Below are 18,639 nucleotides of genomic sequence, written 5' to 3'. Positions count from 1 at the left end.
TGAAAATTATATGAAAATTGGTACGAGAGTATTTTTATTACAAAAAAAAATATGATGTTGTCGTTAATATAATCATTTATTCCTAATGTTTTTTATGTCATGCACATTAATGTTGTTTTGTTTGTTGTCTTTATCATACCATGCATCATGATTTATCATAAAATATGTTATGGATTCTATTTTTATATTAACAAAAAGGAAAAAAATTAACATAAGAGAAATGATTTATGAATTAAAGGAAAAATTAAGATTGTTAATTTAATTCTACAGTATTCTAAATAGTATAATTGAATTCAATTCTATAATTTAGTATTTTATTCCAAATATAATAATTGTAATAAGTTATTAATAGAATTGAATCATCTCACATGTAATTTGATTCCAAACATACAAGCAATTATGGTATGGAGGTCTTTTAGTTAAGAACAAGAAAATTAAAAACCAAGTTATTTAAGCTTTTAAATTGAAAGTGAAGCACATTGTATATGTAAGTCCTCACGGATGCAGACTTATGTTTGACCAAGTGATTTCATAATGCAAAACTCCCAAAGTGCACAAGTATTTTTAGAGCTAATAATTATCATTGACTAAAATGAGTAAAGAGACAACTAGATCTTTTTATCCCCATTATGCTACATATTTGGTCAAATTTTTCCTAACATAAAAAAAAAATCAAGAGATAATAACCCAAATCAACTTATGTTAACTTGTCTAGCATGTGACCTAAGATATGAAACTAGGATACCCTCGCAGAATGAAAAACAAAAAAATTCACAATACTCAAGGCCTAATAACTTAATTTCAAAAGATGAAATTGAAAAAAAATCAATTTCAAAAAAGAAACTTGAAGGAAAAAACTCGAGTCAACCTCGGTTCACTCTACTAACCCGCCACTCGCAATATGAGATCGGGATTAAAAAATTATTTTTTAAAAATGAACTAGAAAAAAAGATCCAGGATAAACAAAAAAAAGCATTGCAAAACCCAATTCTCAAGTCAACAGAATGCTGAAAAAAAATAATCTAAAAAAATTGACAAAAGAAATTATTCGAGTCAACCTTAGTTAAACTTGCAAAACCCGCAACCAAGCAATCAGACCGTAATAATCTCATAGAAATAAAATAAAAAAAAATAAAAAACTCGATTCCCTACCAACAAAATATCTAATGATGAAATTAAAAAAAATATTAATTAAAAAGGACCCTAAGAAGAAATGGCCCAAGTCAACCTAGCTCAACCTTCTGAACCCGCGACCTAGGTCATTAAATTAGGATTTTCCTATAAAAAGAAAGTTGAAAAAAGAATATGAAGCTCAATTTCCAATTAGTCAAATGATAAAGGATGAAATTCAAAAAAAAAATTCAATAAAAAAATCACCTAAAGAAAAAATATATATATATGAAGCCTAATTCCAAATCAACCCAAAGTCAAAGAAATAAATCATGAAATAAAATAATAAATTAAAAAAAATAAACAAAAAAGGGTGACTCGAGTCAACTCGTGTACACCTGCCAAACTTGAGAGCCACAAGATAAAATTATAGAAAATAGACTAAAAAGGATTGTGAAGCCCAATTTCCAAATCAACACAATGCCAACTAGTGAAATTGAAAAAAAAATCAAAACAATTAACAAAAGAAATGACTCAAGTTAGCCTAAATTATTTGTAAAACTCGTGACCCGATTCATGTGACTATAAAATTAAAAAAAAATAAAAAATAAATTTCAAACCAACCAAATATTCAAGGATGAAATTGAAAAAAAAATAAAAATGACCCAAACAGAAAAGAATCAAGTCAACATGGGTCAACCTTTCAAATTTGCAACCCGGGTCATGAAATCAAGATTTTCCTATAAAAAGCATAAAAAAGACATAGATGAAAAAAAAGAAAAAAAAATGAGGGCTAAAATTTATATAAAAAAAAAAACATTGCACAAAACCCGAGTAGAAGAAAAAGATAAGAGAAAAAATAAGAAGAGTGGGACATTGGCAACACACCACCACTAATCAGTGACTATCCGTCACGTCAACAAATAACTATAAATTCAAGTTCTACAACTCCAATTATGATCTAATAATCAAATGGTGTTTTAGTTTGAACTGAACCTAAGCATCTCTTTTCTAAACTTAAGCTCTCTCTTTGTCTTCTCAATTTCAGTAGTTAAACTCATCAATCAATCCATTGATTTATGTGATAGGCATCAATCCCTTGATTTATGTGATAGACCTGCATTTAAGATGAACATTTACCACAAATTAAAGGTATCTTATATTATTAGAGATGTTATTATAAAGCATGCTCTAGCTAAGAAGTTATTAATACTTCAAGTGTAAAATAATGATATAAAACCTTGATAAAAATACACTTTTAAGTACTAATCACAAAGCATCAGCTTGGTATTGAATCCCAAGCTGATAAAATTAAAATGCATTGAAAAAATACTTAAATAAACTAACCTTCCTTCCTTATGCATGGAAATTGAATCCTGTTTTGTCTTTTTTTGCATAAAAATGGCATATGATAATTTTTTTCATTCGAGATTCGATTGGATTTTCTTATTTAAGCATGTTTGTTTTTGTCTTTCAAAAATAATTTTAAAAATAAATAAATAAAAATTTCCTTTACAAATTAAGATTTTTATTATTTTTAATTTCGTTCTCTAATATTGTTATAATAAAGTTAATAGAGCTCTCAAAAAAATGTTGATTCGCATCATATGCTTTATAAATTTTTTGTATTATATAAGAGAATTTTTGAACACTACAATTAATTAAAAAATAATTTATAAATTTTATAATATAATTTTATTTGGATGACAGAAGATATGTTAATTTTATAATATTAGTGTATGAGATTCAAAGTTTTATCAATGTTTTATTGTCTTTAGATTTTTTATGCAATAATTTTGAATATATATATATTATTAAGTACATGCAATATTGGTGAAAATAACTTTGGGTCTTGCTGAGTGTAGGACCCAAAATAGCTTTGGGTGCAGGACCCATAATACCTTTAGGGATATCCTGATTTGCTTGCCTACTTGATTACTTCCTAAACAGGATGTGCATTTCTCCTTGAACCAACTAACTTATACCTTCATTGTCACTTCTTCTTATTATAATTTATATTTTTGTATTACATCAAAGAATTTATTAAAAAAAAAGGTTGGTCTAGCTTGGATTTGTCAAGGCAGCTGGACCCAATATATATATTCTAAAAAAATTAGGTGATGATAAAGTTTTTTTTTTGTTTTTCAACAATGCTTTGAATTTTTTTTTGATAATTTATTATTTCTTTCTTTATTTTAAATTATTATTTTTTCTTAGTTTATATTAAGTTGTTTTTGTATTATTTTGATGTGATTATATAAAAAATAGATTTTAAAAAAAATAAAAAAAATATTATATTAATATATTTTAAAAAAATATTTTAAGATATTTCTATTTTTTCCCTACTTTAAATGTTTTTTTTTTTCTTTTTTTACTATTTATTTTGGGAGAACCCAATGCTTGCAAAAAAATTTTTTTGCTCTCATGAAAAAAAAAAAATGTTTTAGCAGCATACAATCAAGTATCTTAAAAGTTAAAAAACCATGTTTTGGCTTAATATATATATAGTTTTGATTCCTGCACAGTGCAGGACCCAATTGAGTGTTGAGTTCCAATTAGCTTGGGGCCCTGCACGGTGCATAATGCAATTGGGTGTTGGCATGTACAGTAAAAAAATCCCCAAACACTGTATAGGATGACATCTTATTTCATCTTGCTGAATTATTATTTTTTTGCACACTAGATTATCCAGAAAATCAATTAGACGCAAATTAATAAATTTGAATAAAGATGCCATGCACACACATGTTATCCTAGATTGCATGTGTGTAATTCTTTTGTCTTTTACAGTTACAAAACATGTATAAAATGTAATAAAGATGTCATGCATTCAAAGAATGCTGTTTCACTTTCAAAAATATATTTGTTTGCTCGTCTTTTGATAATTTGTTAAGCTTTTGATCTTCTTGCCTTGTGGTCTTACTTACAGCCCATTAAATTTTGTAGATAGGTATGAAAAATAATAAGTTGAGGGCTGGATTTGGAGAACCGATGATGACTTTCTCTTCATTATAAATATACAAAGATTAAAATAATATTATGGCCAATGTATGGTATAATATTATATAATATTAGAATAATATTACCTAATATAATTTAATTTTGGGTGATAGAAGATATTTTAATTTTATAATATTAGTGTATGAGATTTAAAGTTTTATCAATGTTTTATTGTCTTAAATGAGAAAAAATCTCATGTACCATTTTTATCCAAAAAAATAAACAAAACGGGATTTGATTTCCACACATAAGGAAGGAAGGTTATATATCTCTGTCAAGGTTGTATTTAAGCATTTTTTAAACGCATTTTAATTTTATCAATTGGGGATTCAATACCAACCTGATGCTTTGCTTGATAACTGCTCGTTTAGCATCTTTTCCTTTTCATTTTCCTTTTCTTTCACCGGACATTTATTGTAGCAACTTGCTTGGTCCTGCTAGGGGTAGGACCCTCTAATAGATCCAAAAAAACATAATATCATTGGGTTCTTGTGGAATTTGGACTTAAAGTTGCCCCTACTAGGACCCAAAATAACTTTGGGTCTAATGGTAAGCAGGACCCATTTGGGTTGGGTGCTACTAGAAGCAGACCCGTCCATTTTAGATCCTATTGCGACTAAGAGCCATCAACTTAGAGTCCTGTTTAGGGCAAGCCATCAGTGTTGACATGATCCATCAGCATCGGGTCATGCCCTCAACAGGAACCCGAACTCAACAATTTTAGGCCTTGCCTCCCACCTTATCATGACCCAATGCCTAATTGGCCTTGCTGCCACTGGACTCAACAACTTTGAGCCTTGCTTACTATCATGATCCAACGCCCAATTGGACCCTTCTGTCATGTGGATCCAACATCTTTGGACTCTTTATTAACCAAGATCCAATGCTTTGGGTCTTGCTAGTAGGGCAAGCCCAGCAGTGTTGAGTGGAGTCTTTTTCATTCAAAATCTAAGCTTGTAATTGACCTAGAGTAAACCAGTTGACCTGTCAAGTCAACCCAAAAATCGGGTGATCCAGCAAAAACCCAGAAGGGATTTTTTTTTTCAAATGTGTTTTTTCTCTTACCCTAAACCCTTTTTTTTTAAAAATATTTTACAAATAGTTTAAATACAAAATAAAGTGATATAATGAGTTAAAAAATTTAAAACTAAAAAAATAGACAAAACATCCTCTCTCTCTTTTTTATTTATTTAAAAGCTTTTTTTTTAATTTTTTTTTATTATTTAACTCAGAATACGAGTCACATAGCTAGTCAACACACTAAATCACGAGATTAGAGTAAAAAACAAATACTAGATTAGTTAACAGGTCAAAAAAAAATTAGCAAAAACAATTTAAATAAAATTCATAGACAATATAAAAAACATACAAGTAACAGTTGTGAAAAATCAAAAGCGAGGTAAAGAGAAATATAGATGCCTAATTAACAACTAAAAATAAGATACAAAATCAAGATTTATCTTTAGTTTACATTGAAAAATAAAGAGAAAAATATAAAATATTTTAAAAAATTAGATAAAGATTAAATTGGAAAAAACCAAAAAAGATTAAAACCTTCAAAATAAAAGTCTAAGGGTAAAAAAACTTGAAACTTTTATACTGTTAAAGGGTATAACATCAACAAACAAAGCAATAATACATTTGATAAAAATAATCAATGCTGACATTTTCTCGTGGTGCAATGTTTGATTCATAAAAAAAAACACTAAAATATTTATTATTATTTTTTCAAAGAGAATTTTCCCTTTAAATATAATTTTACTTTGACATGTGTGTGTGTGTGTGTGTGTGTGTGAGAGAGAGAGAGAGAGAGAGAGAGAGAGAGATCAAATTTTAAGAAGAAGGTAGGGCTTAATAAATAAAATAAAGATAAAGTAGGAGTAAAATAAACCAATTAGCATAATGAAGGGACCGAAATGTAAACTGAAAGAACAATTTAGGGTTTGGGCAAACCCTACTAAAGCAGCCGTTTTTGCTGCTCTTCTGCCCCTACCCATTTTCACCTCAAACACGTTCAGGTTTTCGATCTGCAAGTCTCGTCTTCGAGATGGTAACATATATCACTCATCTTTCATGCCCCTTTCGTTGTTTTTCTTTTACAACGTTGTCTATCTTGTGCTCAAAAAGCTTAACTGATGATTTTCTGGTGTAAAATTATACCTTTTTTTTGCTGACGCCGATGCTTTTATTTTTGTTGGGATGGAGGGTGTATAATCTTACTTCTCTATGTGAATAAGATTTCAGTCTTAGCCTTTCTATTGTTTTTTTTTTTTTTTTTTTTTTGTGTACTGTGTGTGTGGCAAGGCAGAAAACTGGGAGGAAAAAAAAAGTATTAAAAGTACCCAAAAAAATTAAACTTTCTTCAGTTAAATTTTTTTGGAGATTCTGCTGGTTTGTTTTTATTGGGGTGTTAGTTAATAGCTGCGCTTCTTGTTGTATGAATTGAAGTTTCATTGCATTTTGTTATTTTTTATATCTCCGCTGTGAGGCTATGTGATATGGTTTGGAAATTGGTGGATGATGGAGGACTTTTTGAGGGTATAGTGTAGAACTGTTGCATTTACAAGCACCATACAGGGTATATATTGGTGGAAAAAACCAAAAAACATGGTATTTTTACCCACTGTTTTGATCAGCTCTGTTCTTGACATGCATATTTTGAAATAATGTTCTTTGGTTTCTTTCCCTTTTTTTGATTCGTTGGCTTATTTTTATGTTTACTACAGGCTCCCAAAAGAGGTGTGAAGGGCCCACTGGCAGCAAAGAAGAAACCTGTGCGTGATCTCCCTCTTTCTCTCTTCTGTGGTTGTCATCGTTTATTTCCATTTTGAATTTGTAGCCAGCTAGAGCCAACCATTGTTTCCTGCAACTATCCCCTTAATCTCATGCAATCATACACTTCTAAAAAGTCAAGAATACAAATGCTAAGAGATTATGATTTATACTCGATTCATAGAACTTGCATGTGATTATTATAATTATGCTTCATTATTGACAGTTGGGGTTTATACTCTGCTCCTTTGCAACTAAAGGTTTAGTGCACTGATGTTGATTAATTACAGGAAAAGGTAGTGAACCCTTTGTTTGAAAAACGTCCAAAGCAGTTTGGAATTGGCGGTGCACTTCCGCCAAAGAAGGATTTGACTAGATTTGTCAAGTGGCCACATGTTGTTCGTATTCAGAGGCAAAGAAGGATTCTGAAACAGCGTTTGAAGGTCCCTCCTGCTGTTAACCAGTTCACAAAAACACTTGACAAGAACCTTGGTAAATTTTTCATTCCTGTTACAGGGAACTTGACAAAATTTGATGCCAAAATTCACAGATGCATTGTTATTGATATTGTAGTGCATTGATAGAGTTCATTTTAACTACTGAAAGTGCAGATTGCTTATCTGGTACTGAGATGTATTATTTTTCTCGTCATTTTGTGTCACAGCTACACAACTTTTCAAGTTGTTCCTAAAATATAGACCTGAGGACAAGGCTGCTAAGAAGGAAAGGCTTCTTAAGAGAGCACAAGCTGAATCTGAGGGGAAGACTGTGGAAACAAAGAAGCCTATTGTTATTAAATATGGTCTTAACCATGTCACTTACCTCATTGAGCAGGTATTGATGTTAGCATCTACAGTTTATTATTATTTTTATTATTATTATCTCTGCTGCTAATTGGGTAATAAAGTGATAATATATGTTATGGTGCTTGTACCTTTTCTAATTGACCTATTTGGGAGTTCTGTTGTAATTAAGGTTTTATAGGAGAAGATGACTTTTGAATTGATTGCTTTGTTTCATCTCTTAACCTCTTTCCCTCTCATTTCTGTCAATGATTTGGCTGGTTTACACAAATTGATTCTTATCCCTCATTTTACACACACACACCTCCTTTGAACCTCTTATGGGATCCATGGGGAGAAATTGCAAGGCCGATTTTTTGTGTTCTTGTCTAGGTAATATTATTTTTTTCTTGATGCATGTAGAACAAGGCCCAGCTGGTGGTTATTGCACATGATGTAGATCCAATTGAGCTTGTTGTTTGGTTGCCTGCACTGTGCCGGAAAATGGAGGTTCCTTATGCCATTGTGAAGGGCAAGTCACGACTTGGAGCGGTGATTTCTCTGAACTTTTTCTTATGCATAGAATAATGTTTTCAATTAATTTTTCATGGATAATGAAGGATATTTGTTTTTAAAAAAACAGATTGTCCACAAGAAAACAGCTTCAGTTTTGTGCCTTACTTCTGTCAAGAATGAGGACAAATTGGAATTTAGCAAGGTTTTGGAGGCAGTCAAGGTAATATCTTAATGAGCAACGACCCTATACCATGACAGACGTGAAATATAATGATCATGTGCTTGCTCTCTGTTCAGGAATGTCTGTTGCTAGGTCTATCCATCTCCCCAAAATGTTATTTTGAAGTCTGATCTCAAAAAAAGAACAAGAGTCTGATCTCAAAAAAAGAAAAAAAAAAAAAACAGAACATTTATTTGAAACCCTCCTAGAAGATAGCAAATTCAGAAAGGGGAAATTTGTTCCTTTTAACCTGTTTCATGAAGAAGTCTTTATCTAACAGCGTTGCTTTTTTATGCGGTTTACCTTTGCATGGTTTACCTATTTCTTGGATTCTGTTCTTGCTTCTCACGTTTTTTCTCTTCAACTGCAGGCTAACTTCAATGACAAGTTTGATGAGCACCGCAAGAAATGGGGTGGTGGCATCATGGGTTCCAAATCTCTGGCCAAGAGCAAAGCTAAGGAGAGAGTTTTAGCCAAGGAGGCTGCGCAAAGGATGTCTTGAGCTCATCTACTTAAGAGGCTTTGGACACGAGTTACAGTGAGAGGATCTTTCCTAGATGATTGTAGCTTTTATTTCTCTTTGTTTACCGCTCTGTTTGTCAGTACTGTGGACAAGTTTTGTATTTGATAGGGTGGCTGAAACATCTCATCACATCCTCTGTTATCCATCTTTTTGGTGGGAGAACGAAAATCAAAAGCCATCTCTTCTCTTAAACTTAATATTATTTTGCCAAGAAACTAACCATTTCTAAAATTGAAGGTTGCGGCCTTCAATTGTTCAGTATGAAAGCTCTCGATTGTGAGTCTATAGCTGTTCCCCCATCTGGAAGAACCCCTTCATCTATTGCTCCATGTTGAGAAATTTATATATTTCACTTATAGTTTTGGAGATTTTGTGATTTGTGTGCTATAGATGGACCAATTTTTGAAAGGCAAGTGGCCAAGGAACATGCTTTTATATAATACATGCAAGTCTTATTTCAATGGTGGATGGCGAGTAGACAATGTTTGAGCATGAGGAGATATAACACGTTCAAATGCATGTTGTAGCTGTCGTTGGTTTCTTTTTGTTTTTGAAAAAAATTAAATTTTTATTTGTTAAAACAAAAATTTTTTATTTTTATTTGTTTGTTTTACTATTATTTATATGTTTTTAGATTATTTTAATGTGTTAATATATAAAAAAATTTAAAAATTAAAAATATTATTTTAATAGATTTTAAAACAAAAAATATGAAAAAATAATCAAGATCATATTTGATTTATCATGCCTCAGGGAGTCATGTGGAATGTCCAAGCCTAAATAAAAAACTGTATAGTTGCGAGTTTTATTTAGGCCTTAAATACGTTAATCACTGTAAATGGACATAAAGGCATGACGTTGGCTAATCGTCTGAAATTTGGTTTTTTGGGCAAAAACTTTTATTTTACCCGTCACATCCCTCCCTCGACGCGTCCATATTCTGCCTTAAAAGCCATCAAATTAAACCTTAAATTTCCATACACCAAGATTCACGGCCATTTTACTTGCGACAGAAAATGAAAGTGCAGATAGCAGAGGCGCTGTGGCTGTGATGCGTTACATTAATGAAGGCGCTGCTCTACCTGAAGTGCAGTAAAATTAACTGCAGTAACGACCAATCACAAAGCATGAGAGTATATTTGTGATGTCCCGGAAAAGAAGAGTAAGATTTTCATTTACTCCAACCAATCAGTAAAATTTGAGGAATTAAGATACAATATCTTGTTTCTTTTTGAGTCTCACTGATTGTATACAAAAAACAAATACCCAAAACTCCTGAAAGGTATGTGCTGTTTCTATGACATGGTATATCTGTGAATCAAAAAAAGCCAATGCACCCTCGTGAAAAAGGGGCGTACAAGTTCTAGCATGAGGGTTCTAGTCACCTAAGAAACACTTCTAAGTGACCAGTTATGGCTACAACCATGATGGAAACCCATGTCATGTGAAAGATTGCAATCTGCGTGCGCGCATTCTTTGATTACATATTCAATGGACGCGAGCTAAGCTCCGCTCAACAGCCCTATCTGTAAAACCAAGTATCCGAGCTCAAGAAAGCATCACGACAATACTTGCCTGACCAGTCAGGTTAGGTATCTGTCCGTGTTGCAATGGTGACCACGCCATACATGAGAAGGAAAAAAAAATCTGAACTTGCTTGGATGTTTTTGAAGGAATAGCAGTAAGAGCATGCCATATCCATATGGCAGAAGAAAAGTAGAGCACTCAAGTGGCAATAGTTTTTCATTCTTCATTACCGATGCAGCAGTGCCTGACTATGAAGCTCTAATGCTCTCGCAACCTGGGCAATTGTGCAGGCTCTCATGAATGTAAATGTCACAGTCAAGGCAAAAGTACTGTTTGCATTTTGGACAAGCAACTTGAAGGCTGGGTTTGTTGCCTGTGACAAAACAATTAGAATAGCTGAGCAACAAACACTTGCCAAACATAATGAGTCTTAACCATAAATCCATCAGCGAAAGAGGAGAGAAAAAAACTAAAATATGAGGTGGACCGGTCCGGTAGTAAATAAGTTTTCTTTTAAGCGGAGAAAAAAAGCTAAACGGAGTCTCAGCCCAAATAAATCTGCCAGCTAACATTGGTCCAGCAGTTTGACACTAGAGTTAAAATATTTTTCTACTTGATAATTTTACCAGAGATAGGCAACAAGGATCTAGGTTATCATGATGCACCAATGACACTCAAAAAAAGTTTGGTTTGCAGGCAGAGTAAATTTCAAACATCTCCTTGTGTGATGCCCCAATAATAATAGCAACATGAGAAGATAATTCATCCAAATCTGGATATTATATCTGTATTCCATAGGAATGCATGGTCATGAATAGAGACGTATAACGAGCATGTACAATTGCAAAACCTCCACATCTATATAACTCACCAGGATTGACAAGGCTTTGTTGGCAACCGAAACAAGTTTTCTGTGATCTACGATGTGGTTCATTTTGACGTGATGGTTTCACCTCATCAAATGGTGCTATGGGAAAGAGATGATGGTAAGACCTTGCTAAATGGGGTGAAGAAACAAGTGTCAACCCACAAATTCGGCATTCGGTAGGAAGCTCACACACGCGCGCTTTACATCTTGGACAAATAAACCCCTCACCAACTTTCGATTCTTTATGACAAGAACATATCGAGATGGAACCCTCTGCTGCTCTTTGTGGGAAACCCATCTTGATCAAGTTAGCTATTGCAAATTCTGCTATTGCCGGAGGAGGGGGTGCATGCTCCAATATTAACTCTTTAAAGTGACTCTGCATAAGAAAAACATAGCAGCAGTGCTTATGAAATATGCTTTCAGCTTTAGGATTGGTAAGAAAATATTAGATGCCCTTGTGTTTTGTAGAAGATTTTCTTTTCTTGGAATTTTTGAAAGACTCAGATTTATTTTAAGCTTTTAGTTTTCAATAACAGCCAGATTGCTTACAACATGGCAAGTTATTCTCAAATTCATTTTAGTTAATATAACTCACCTCATCCAAAGCAACAGAGTACAATCCACCAGTTTCTTGGCAGAGATGCTTGCATATGAACATTTCAGCAGAGAGGCCAATAACTGAGCATCTCATTTTAGACTTCTTGCATTTCTGGATTGTCTCCATTATATCTCCTGGATCACAGGTCGTAAGAGCAGAATATAAGATGAGAACTTCACGATTACCATATGATGGAATTTTATCAAGATACTCGTGAACAAGCTCCAATGCATTCTGTAGTGACGAATCACCAGAACATTCCAACTTTGCCATCAAAGCCTTAATATGAGACTCAGGACTCCCACCAAGCTCCGTTAAAGAATAAGCAACCCCATCTTTTATACTAACCAAAGCAATCTGACTAAGTGGATTCTGATCAAAAAACTCCCTTATAAAGGCCTCAACATTTTGCGCAACCACAGCCATTCTGCTTGGTCGAAAATCCATCACCGATGCTGCCTACAAAATTCATTTCTAATTTGTTACTTTCATACCATTTGAAGACCAAGTGATAGTTCAGAAAATGTTTTTTCATTCCTTTATCACATAATATGAATGAGAGGACATAATAACTTCATTTCTTTTGTCCCATTCATAAGAAATTATTTTCTTAGTGCAGGGAGCAAATCCATCTAACAATTAAATATTAAATACTGAAAATGTAGTCAGAAATTGAAAAAAAGGAAGAAAAAGAATAAAATTATGATTACCCTTGAGAGATCTAGGACAATGTAGAGAAAGCGAATGAGCCCTTTCTGAATACGCTGGAATTAGAATGCAGTAGAAAAGAGAACGAAGGCGACGGCGATATTGAGCATGGTACATCGCTTTGTTATCCAAAGGACGAAGGAGCCCAGACTCATCCTCTTGTAAAGCTTCCCAAGATCTCTCATCAGCATAACTTCTCTCTCCCCAACCGTCGAGATCACCATCTTCTTCATCATCTTCTTCTTCTTGCTGCCTCCTTTTTTCAGCAATGTTGTTAGTCATGCTTGCTTTGACTCCTCCTCCTCCTTAAGAGTTTGTTGAATTCGTCTTGGATTTGGGTTTTGTGCTCAAGATTTCTGACTGTTGAGAAGATAAGTGAGAGAAGCGGGGGGGGGGGGGTGTCCCTCATAAAAATTAAAGATTCAGTTTTTTGTTTTGCTGATAATGTAGCTATAATGATATCTAGAAAACATATCCAGCCAGCAATGAAACATGATACTTTGTTTTTAATTGGGAACAATTCATAAAATTTCCACACATTGTAGAAACTCAATAAATTTTTGCATGTTGGGTGATCAAAACATGAAAACGAAAAAAACTTCAATTCAAGGATTTTGTTTTGCATGTTGGATCCTTGAGAGCCTGATAATTTGGATCGTTTTGGTGTGCTTTTGTAATGAATTGAATCAACTTCAATTTGTGTGTGCTGCCTTAGGAAATGGAATATAACAAGGGAAAGCAGTCAATCCGCTTACCAGAAAATCAGCTGTCGTTGTTCTAGAAGCCTCACTACCAGAGAAAGAAAGTAGAGAAGCATCCACCTAAAGACCAAGGGCCTTTTTAAGCACGTCAAACAGGGTTCAAAATCGTAATTTCAGACGATTTCAACGTTTTCATACGATTTTATTGCGATTTTACCAAATTTCGAGTTTATAAACCGATTTAACACGATAATATATATTGACTCGTAAAATCGTATGATTTTACGAGACAACTCGTGATTTTAACAATCTTGTCCCACAGCTTATAGCAGTGGTAATTCACACTTTCACAATTCCAGTACTGAAAAAACAGTTCCAGTACCACAACTCCAACACGTCCAGACTGGAAAAAAAGAGAGGAGAGGTTGACTTGCCTGAAATGGAGCGTAATCCAAGCTTGAACAGAAGGTCAGTACTCAGTAGCAGCTGATTAAGAAAAAGAAAATGAAGAAGAAACAGATTGGGAACTGAAGGGAAGAGGGGGAGATGGGATTTGTGTTCTGCGTGGTGGCTGCCTGTTTTGAGACCCCAGGGATTCTCATCCCTTGTTCAAGACGGCGCCGTATATTAAAAAATAGCTAGCCTTTCTTTCACCGTGGGATTATTAATTTTTTTATGTTTTTAATTTTTATCTACTAATAAAAAAATATTATTTAAAATTAAAAAAAATATTATTTTAATATATTAAAAAATATCTATTATAATTAATATCATACTTCTAAACACTTTTTTAATTATAATTATCAATAAAACAATTAAAATAGATGGTTGATTTAAATATTCATATTATTAGGTTAAAATATATTTTAAATTTTTTTAGATAATTTCTAACAGAAATTATTTATTTGAGCCAAACAACAACCATTTAGTTCATTTTAATTTTTATTATAATAGTGTTTGGAAATACGGTATTTATTGTTTTATAAAAAATTAAAAAAATTTATTCAAAAATATTGTATGTTTGCCACAATATCAAATGTTAACGTCTATTCTAGTTTTTCTTTTACACTTTATAAACGGTTTAGTTTATTGAACCCATACAATATTTTATTTTATTTTAGTTTTAATAGTACACATGGCAAAATCATGTATAAAAAGAATATAGAAATCAAATATAAGAATTGTAGAACAATAAAGACCAACTTATTAGTTTCTAAAATTAGATGGTAAGTTATAATCTTTTTTAGCCTGTAAAACTAAAATTGTGTTTAAAAACGCATGTTAACTCGTGTTTCTAATAAATTTAATTTATTTATTTATTTTATAAAAAAATAATTTTTTTATGTTTTAAATCGTTTTGATGTGTTAATCTCAAAAATAATTTTTAAAAAATAAAAAAATATATTATTTTGATATATTTCAATACGAAAAGCACTTTAAAAAAACAACTTGAACTACACTCTCAAATAAATAATAAAATTCTAATGCAAAACTGGCTGATTTAGCATTTTGCTTTTGATATCTTAACTATAAACCCTAATCTTGTAAGTAGAGTTGAAGCTCCTAATCTTGTAAGTAGAGTTGAAGCTCCTTTACAAAACCATAGAACACAAACTGCTAGATATTTTAGCCATTACTATTTATTCGGGTTATTGTAGGCAAATGTCTATCCTGTATATAATTAGCTTTCCTTTGTGCGTTATGCTGTTGAATTCAAATTTATTTATAAATTGAATTTAATTTCACATGTAATGTGGTTCACACTACAATATATTTTGCTTTTTTTAGTTAAATTGCCATATTTCATGGTAAAAAAAAAAAAACCCCTCAATTTTATGTTGCCAATTCATACCAGACAGGCCTATTTTCATGATGTCAGTTCTTACAACTCAAGCTGATTCAATTTACAAAATAATGCAAGTGCGACATTCATACATACACATAATTAACTTCACCTGGGATCCCAGTCCTACAATGTGCCAAAGTCAGAATACCAAGAAATAATGTTCATGTAAACCACACTAAACAGTTTTTTAATTTCTTTTTAAGACAAAAGAAGGTATAACGATCAGAAATATGGTAGAACGAGAAATCAATTTAGCTTGAAGAAAAACATTGAGAGAAGGCTTGCTCGTAAGATTTCACAAATTACAAAATATTTGTAAATTGTAACACCATAAATTCTGGCTCTTGAGGGCGGTGTTCTCAGCAGTAGGGTAGGGCAAAAGTCCCTCTAAACATCATTCTTACACCATATTTTAATCATTTATGACCAAGATTTTGCTTATGTCGTAAACCCACAGACATAAGGCATACAAAAAAAGTTTCTCCTAGTTCATTGCATCATAATCATCCAGATTCTCATTATATTCAAGCACCTTTCTCTTTATCTTGGATGTATCTACCCAAGTAACAAAGTCTTCCATGCTCCTTGTTACCAGGAATGCTGGGTCAGTAACGGTCTCAGGACCTACACGAAGATGCCCCTGCTCAATGTATGTTATGGCTTCTTTTAAGTGTTCAGCAAACTTCAATCTCATCAAAACAGTTGAAAGCCTACGCCTGCAACCAACAAGATATACTCATTAACAAAACAAACATGCAAGTGGGTAAAGATTTGAAAGAAGAGAATTTCCAAGCAACCAGTCAGTACAGCAGTAAGGGAGAACACCATACTAAAGTCCAATGGAAGCTTGGGATTTCTCGTCACACCATAAATATCGAATTGCACCACATTTTCTGTACACATCCTCTCAAGAGAGAGAGTAGAAAAGGGGGGAGGGCTCAAACAGAGGGTCTCATTAAACAGCAAAAGATTTCAGTTCAGGAAGCATTATCCTACCTGCAAAAGGATGACACTGACAAGCGATCACACAAGGCCAAGCTTTTCCTGCTCGGTATCACACCCATGTTGTAGCTGTCATTTGCAATGAGACAACCACAACATCAGCCACTTAATTGGAAACAACAGCAACAAGAGAAAAAAGGTGCAACAAAAAGAACCACTTAGAACGTTACTTGTAAAACCAATTTAAAAAGACTATCTTGGTCAATTGTGGCTTTTCATTGCCTAATGTTCAAACCTTGAAACCAACAAGCAAAACATGAAGCTGGACACCATCCATAACGCATTTACAAGAATGGAACTTAAATCAAAGACTAAAAAAGATTGGTATTCATCACAATAAAATTAATTTGCTGCCAGTGAAGCAATGCCACATATCAAAAGCAGCACGGGTAACACTAACTACTTTGTTTCCACCAAGATTAAAATGTTTATTTAGTAATCTTTACTCCTTAAGCTCAGATTTTACCATATCAAAGCCTCAGCAATCCCTTAGCTCAAATTATCACTAACATACACACATTTTCCACTAATGATATAACAAAATAAATAAACAAAATGAACTTACAGCTTCTCCAAAAGAACGTCAGTCATTTCAACACGATAAGGGTCTCTAGGATCCATCTGCTTCAAAATATTTGTCAACTTCTGCACCATCCGGCACACACTAGAATACCTACATTTCACAATTTTTACCAATAATTAAACTAAAATAAAACAATCCCCAGTTCAAGAAAAAAACAACAACAACAACAATAATAAATAAATTTCACGTTTCATTAAATAAGTACAGAAAACTAAAACAGACAAAGTTAAAGAAACACAAAAAAAGTAAGTATTTTCATAAAGAATTAGAGAAACTTAAAAGAGAGATTTAATAAACAAAAACAAAAAACTAAAGTTTTCAATGCACACAACATACTTCTTGTAATCATCACGCTCAACGATGTGGTAACGTTGCATAACATGGGCTTCTCTGTGATTGTTCTCTCTTTTCCAGTCCAAGAAATTTACTTTCTTTAGCAGCTTTCTCTCGTGAAACTTTAGCTTCCTCATTCTTTAAGAAACTGCTTCTGTAACAATAAAGAAAAGTGCCACAGAGAGAGATTGATTGATAAACCCTAATGATAACTATTTGATTTTGTTTTCGATTTTTTCGCAGGGGAGGGAGAGTGAGAGAGAGAGAGCCCAGATGTTTTTTCAATTTGTGCCTTAAACCCTAAGCTAGATGGGCTTGGTCTTGTTCTTGGGCTTGGGCTTGGGCTATGCCTTTAACAAAACAACCTAAAAACCAAGGTGTAAGAGCTGTGTATGTCGAAACCTGTGAAGAGAAGAAAAAGAGAGGAGAGGTTGACTTGCCTGAAATGGAGCGTAATCCAAGCTTGAACTGAAGGTCAGTACTCAGTATTAGCTGATTAAGAAAAAGAAAATGAAGAAGAAACAGATTGGGAACTGAAGGGAAGAGGGGGAGATGGGATTTGTGTTCTGCGTGGTGGCTGCCTGTTTTGAGACCCCAGGGATTCTCATCCCTTGTTCACGACGGCGCCGTATATTAAAAAATAATATTTAAAAAATAAAAAAGTATTATTTTAATATATTTTTAAATAAAATATATTTTAAACTGAAAAAATATTATACTTGTAAACACCCCTTACATATTTTTAAATAAAGAATATTTCTTGATACAATAATTGATTATATATAACATGTTCTTGCAGTGTATATGGAATAAAAACACATTGTTTTGAAAACTTCTAAAAATAAACATTATTTCTTAAAAAAAATATCAAATTAAGAATTTTTCTTTTAATTCTATCTCTCGATATTTTATTTCATTTATTAATTTTATTCAAATTAGTTCTGATTCTATTTCTTGTTTTAATTTCATCTCTCAATATTTTATTTCATTTAGTTTTTATTCCAAATTTAATACCATATTTGATCCTCATTGTTTTTATTATAATTTGTTTTGCTTTTTAATTTTTGATGATTATAAATTTTTTTTATGATTTTTTTTTTGATCTTTTATAGGTCAATCTCAGTCTCATGACCAGAGTCACGAGGTTTGAAGATTAACTTGATTTAATTTCATTATTTTTTTAGGTATTTTTTTAAATGATTATTTTTTTCATTTAATCTTTTGACATTAGGTTTTTGAAACCTTGAGCTACATGGTTTTTTTTTTTTTTTTTGTGGGTTATCCTGATATCATATCACAAGTCACGGATTAAATAAGTCAACTCATGTTGACTCAAATTTGTTTTTATACTTTTTAAATTTTTTTTTTTCAGTTTCGTCTTTTCATTATTTAGTTTACTTGAGAGTTGACCTTTATTGTTTTACTCAATTTCTTTTATGTAGAGTTATCTCGATCTCATGACCGGGCTATGAATTTATCATGTTGAAATGAGTGAGTTTTTTTTTTTTTGTTCTTTTTAAAATTAATATATTTTTTTAGTTTGTCAT

At 32.4% G+C, this 18,639-nt stretch overlaps 3 protein-coding genes across 3 annotated transcripts; 1 reads left to right on the top strand and 2 right to left on the bottom strand.

The window, feature by feature from the left end:
- The first annotated feature begins 6,049 nt into the window (after window positions 1-6,049).
- Window positions 6,050-9,138, top strand: LOC118055144 (large ribosomal subunit protein eL8y-like). The gene is made up of 7 exons (XM_035066966.2): window positions 6,050-6,160; window positions 6,837-6,884; window positions 7,173-7,374; window positions 7,547-7,716; window positions 8,088-8,216; window positions 8,308-8,400; window positions 8,771-9,138. Exons 1-7 carry the CDS (start codon window positions 6,158-6,160, stop codon window positions 8,900-8,902), a joined length of 777 nt encoding a protein of 258 aa, XP_034922857.1. The 5' UTR covers window positions 6,050-6,157; the 3' UTR covers window positions 8,903-9,138.
- Window positions 9,139-10,070: 932 nt separating this feature from the next.
- On the bottom strand, window positions 10,071-13,929 carry LOC118055142 (general transcription factor IIH subunit 2). Its single transcript, XM_035066964.2, is given in 7 exon segments — window positions 10,071-10,823; window positions 11,322-11,697; window positions 11,917-12,378; window positions 12,630-12,704; window positions 12,706-12,987; window positions 13,383-13,463; window positions 13,763-13,929. Coding segments are annotated over 5 exon segments (1,242 nt in total). The 5' UTR covers window positions 12,910-12,987; window positions 13,383-13,463; window positions 13,763-13,929; the 3' UTR covers window positions 10,071-10,698.
- A 1,495-nt stretch (window positions 13,930-15,424) lies between these two features.
- On the bottom strand, window positions 15,425-17,373 carry LOC118055143 (uncharacterized). Its single transcript, XM_035066965.2, has 4 exons — window positions 17,096-17,373; window positions 16,742-16,849; window positions 16,171-16,245; window positions 15,425-15,890 (listed from the first exon to the last, which is right to left on the bottom strand). The coding sequence occupies exons 1-4, from the start codon at window positions 17,227-17,229 to the stop codon at window positions 15,659-15,661; spliced, it is 549 nt and encodes a 182-aa protein (XP_034922856.1). The 5' UTR covers window positions 17,230-17,373; the 3' UTR covers window positions 15,425-15,658.
- Between the last annotated feature and the right edge of the window lie 1,266 nt (window positions 17,374-18,639).

Source organism: Populus alba, chromosome 4, assembly GCF_005239225.2.
Source record: "Populus alba chromosome 4, ASM523922v2, whole genome shotgun sequence".
Lineage (NCBI taxonomy): Eukaryota > Viridiplantae > Streptophyta > Magnoliopsida > Malpighiales > Salicaceae > Populus > Populus alba.
The sequence above is the reverse complement of the archived record's forward strand: the minus strand, read 5'-3'. Positions and strand labels throughout refer to the sequence as shown.

Coding starts and splice junctions, on each gene's coding strand:
- LOC118055144 (XM_035066966.2), top strand. Junction 7,375..7,546: donor AACACTTGACAAGAACCTTG/GTAAATTTTTCA, acceptor TTTGTGTCACAG/CTACACAACTTTTCAAGTTG. Junction 8,217..8,307: donor GCAAGTCACGACTTGGAGCG/GTGATTTCTCTG, acceptor TTAAAAAAACAG/ATTGTCCACAAGAAAACAGC.
- LOC118055143 (XM_035066965.2), bottom strand. CDS start 17,229: ATGAGGAAGCTAAAGTTTCACGAGAGAAAGCTGCTAAAGAAAGTAAAT. Junction 16,246..16,741: donor GACGTTCTTTTGGAGAAGCT/GTAAGTTCATTT, acceptor TGCAAATGACAG/CTACAACATGGGTGTGATAC. Junction 15,891..16,170: donor TCAGTGTCATCCTTTTGCAG/GTAGGATAATGC, acceptor TGTTGGTTGCAG/GCGTAGGCTTTCAACTGTTT.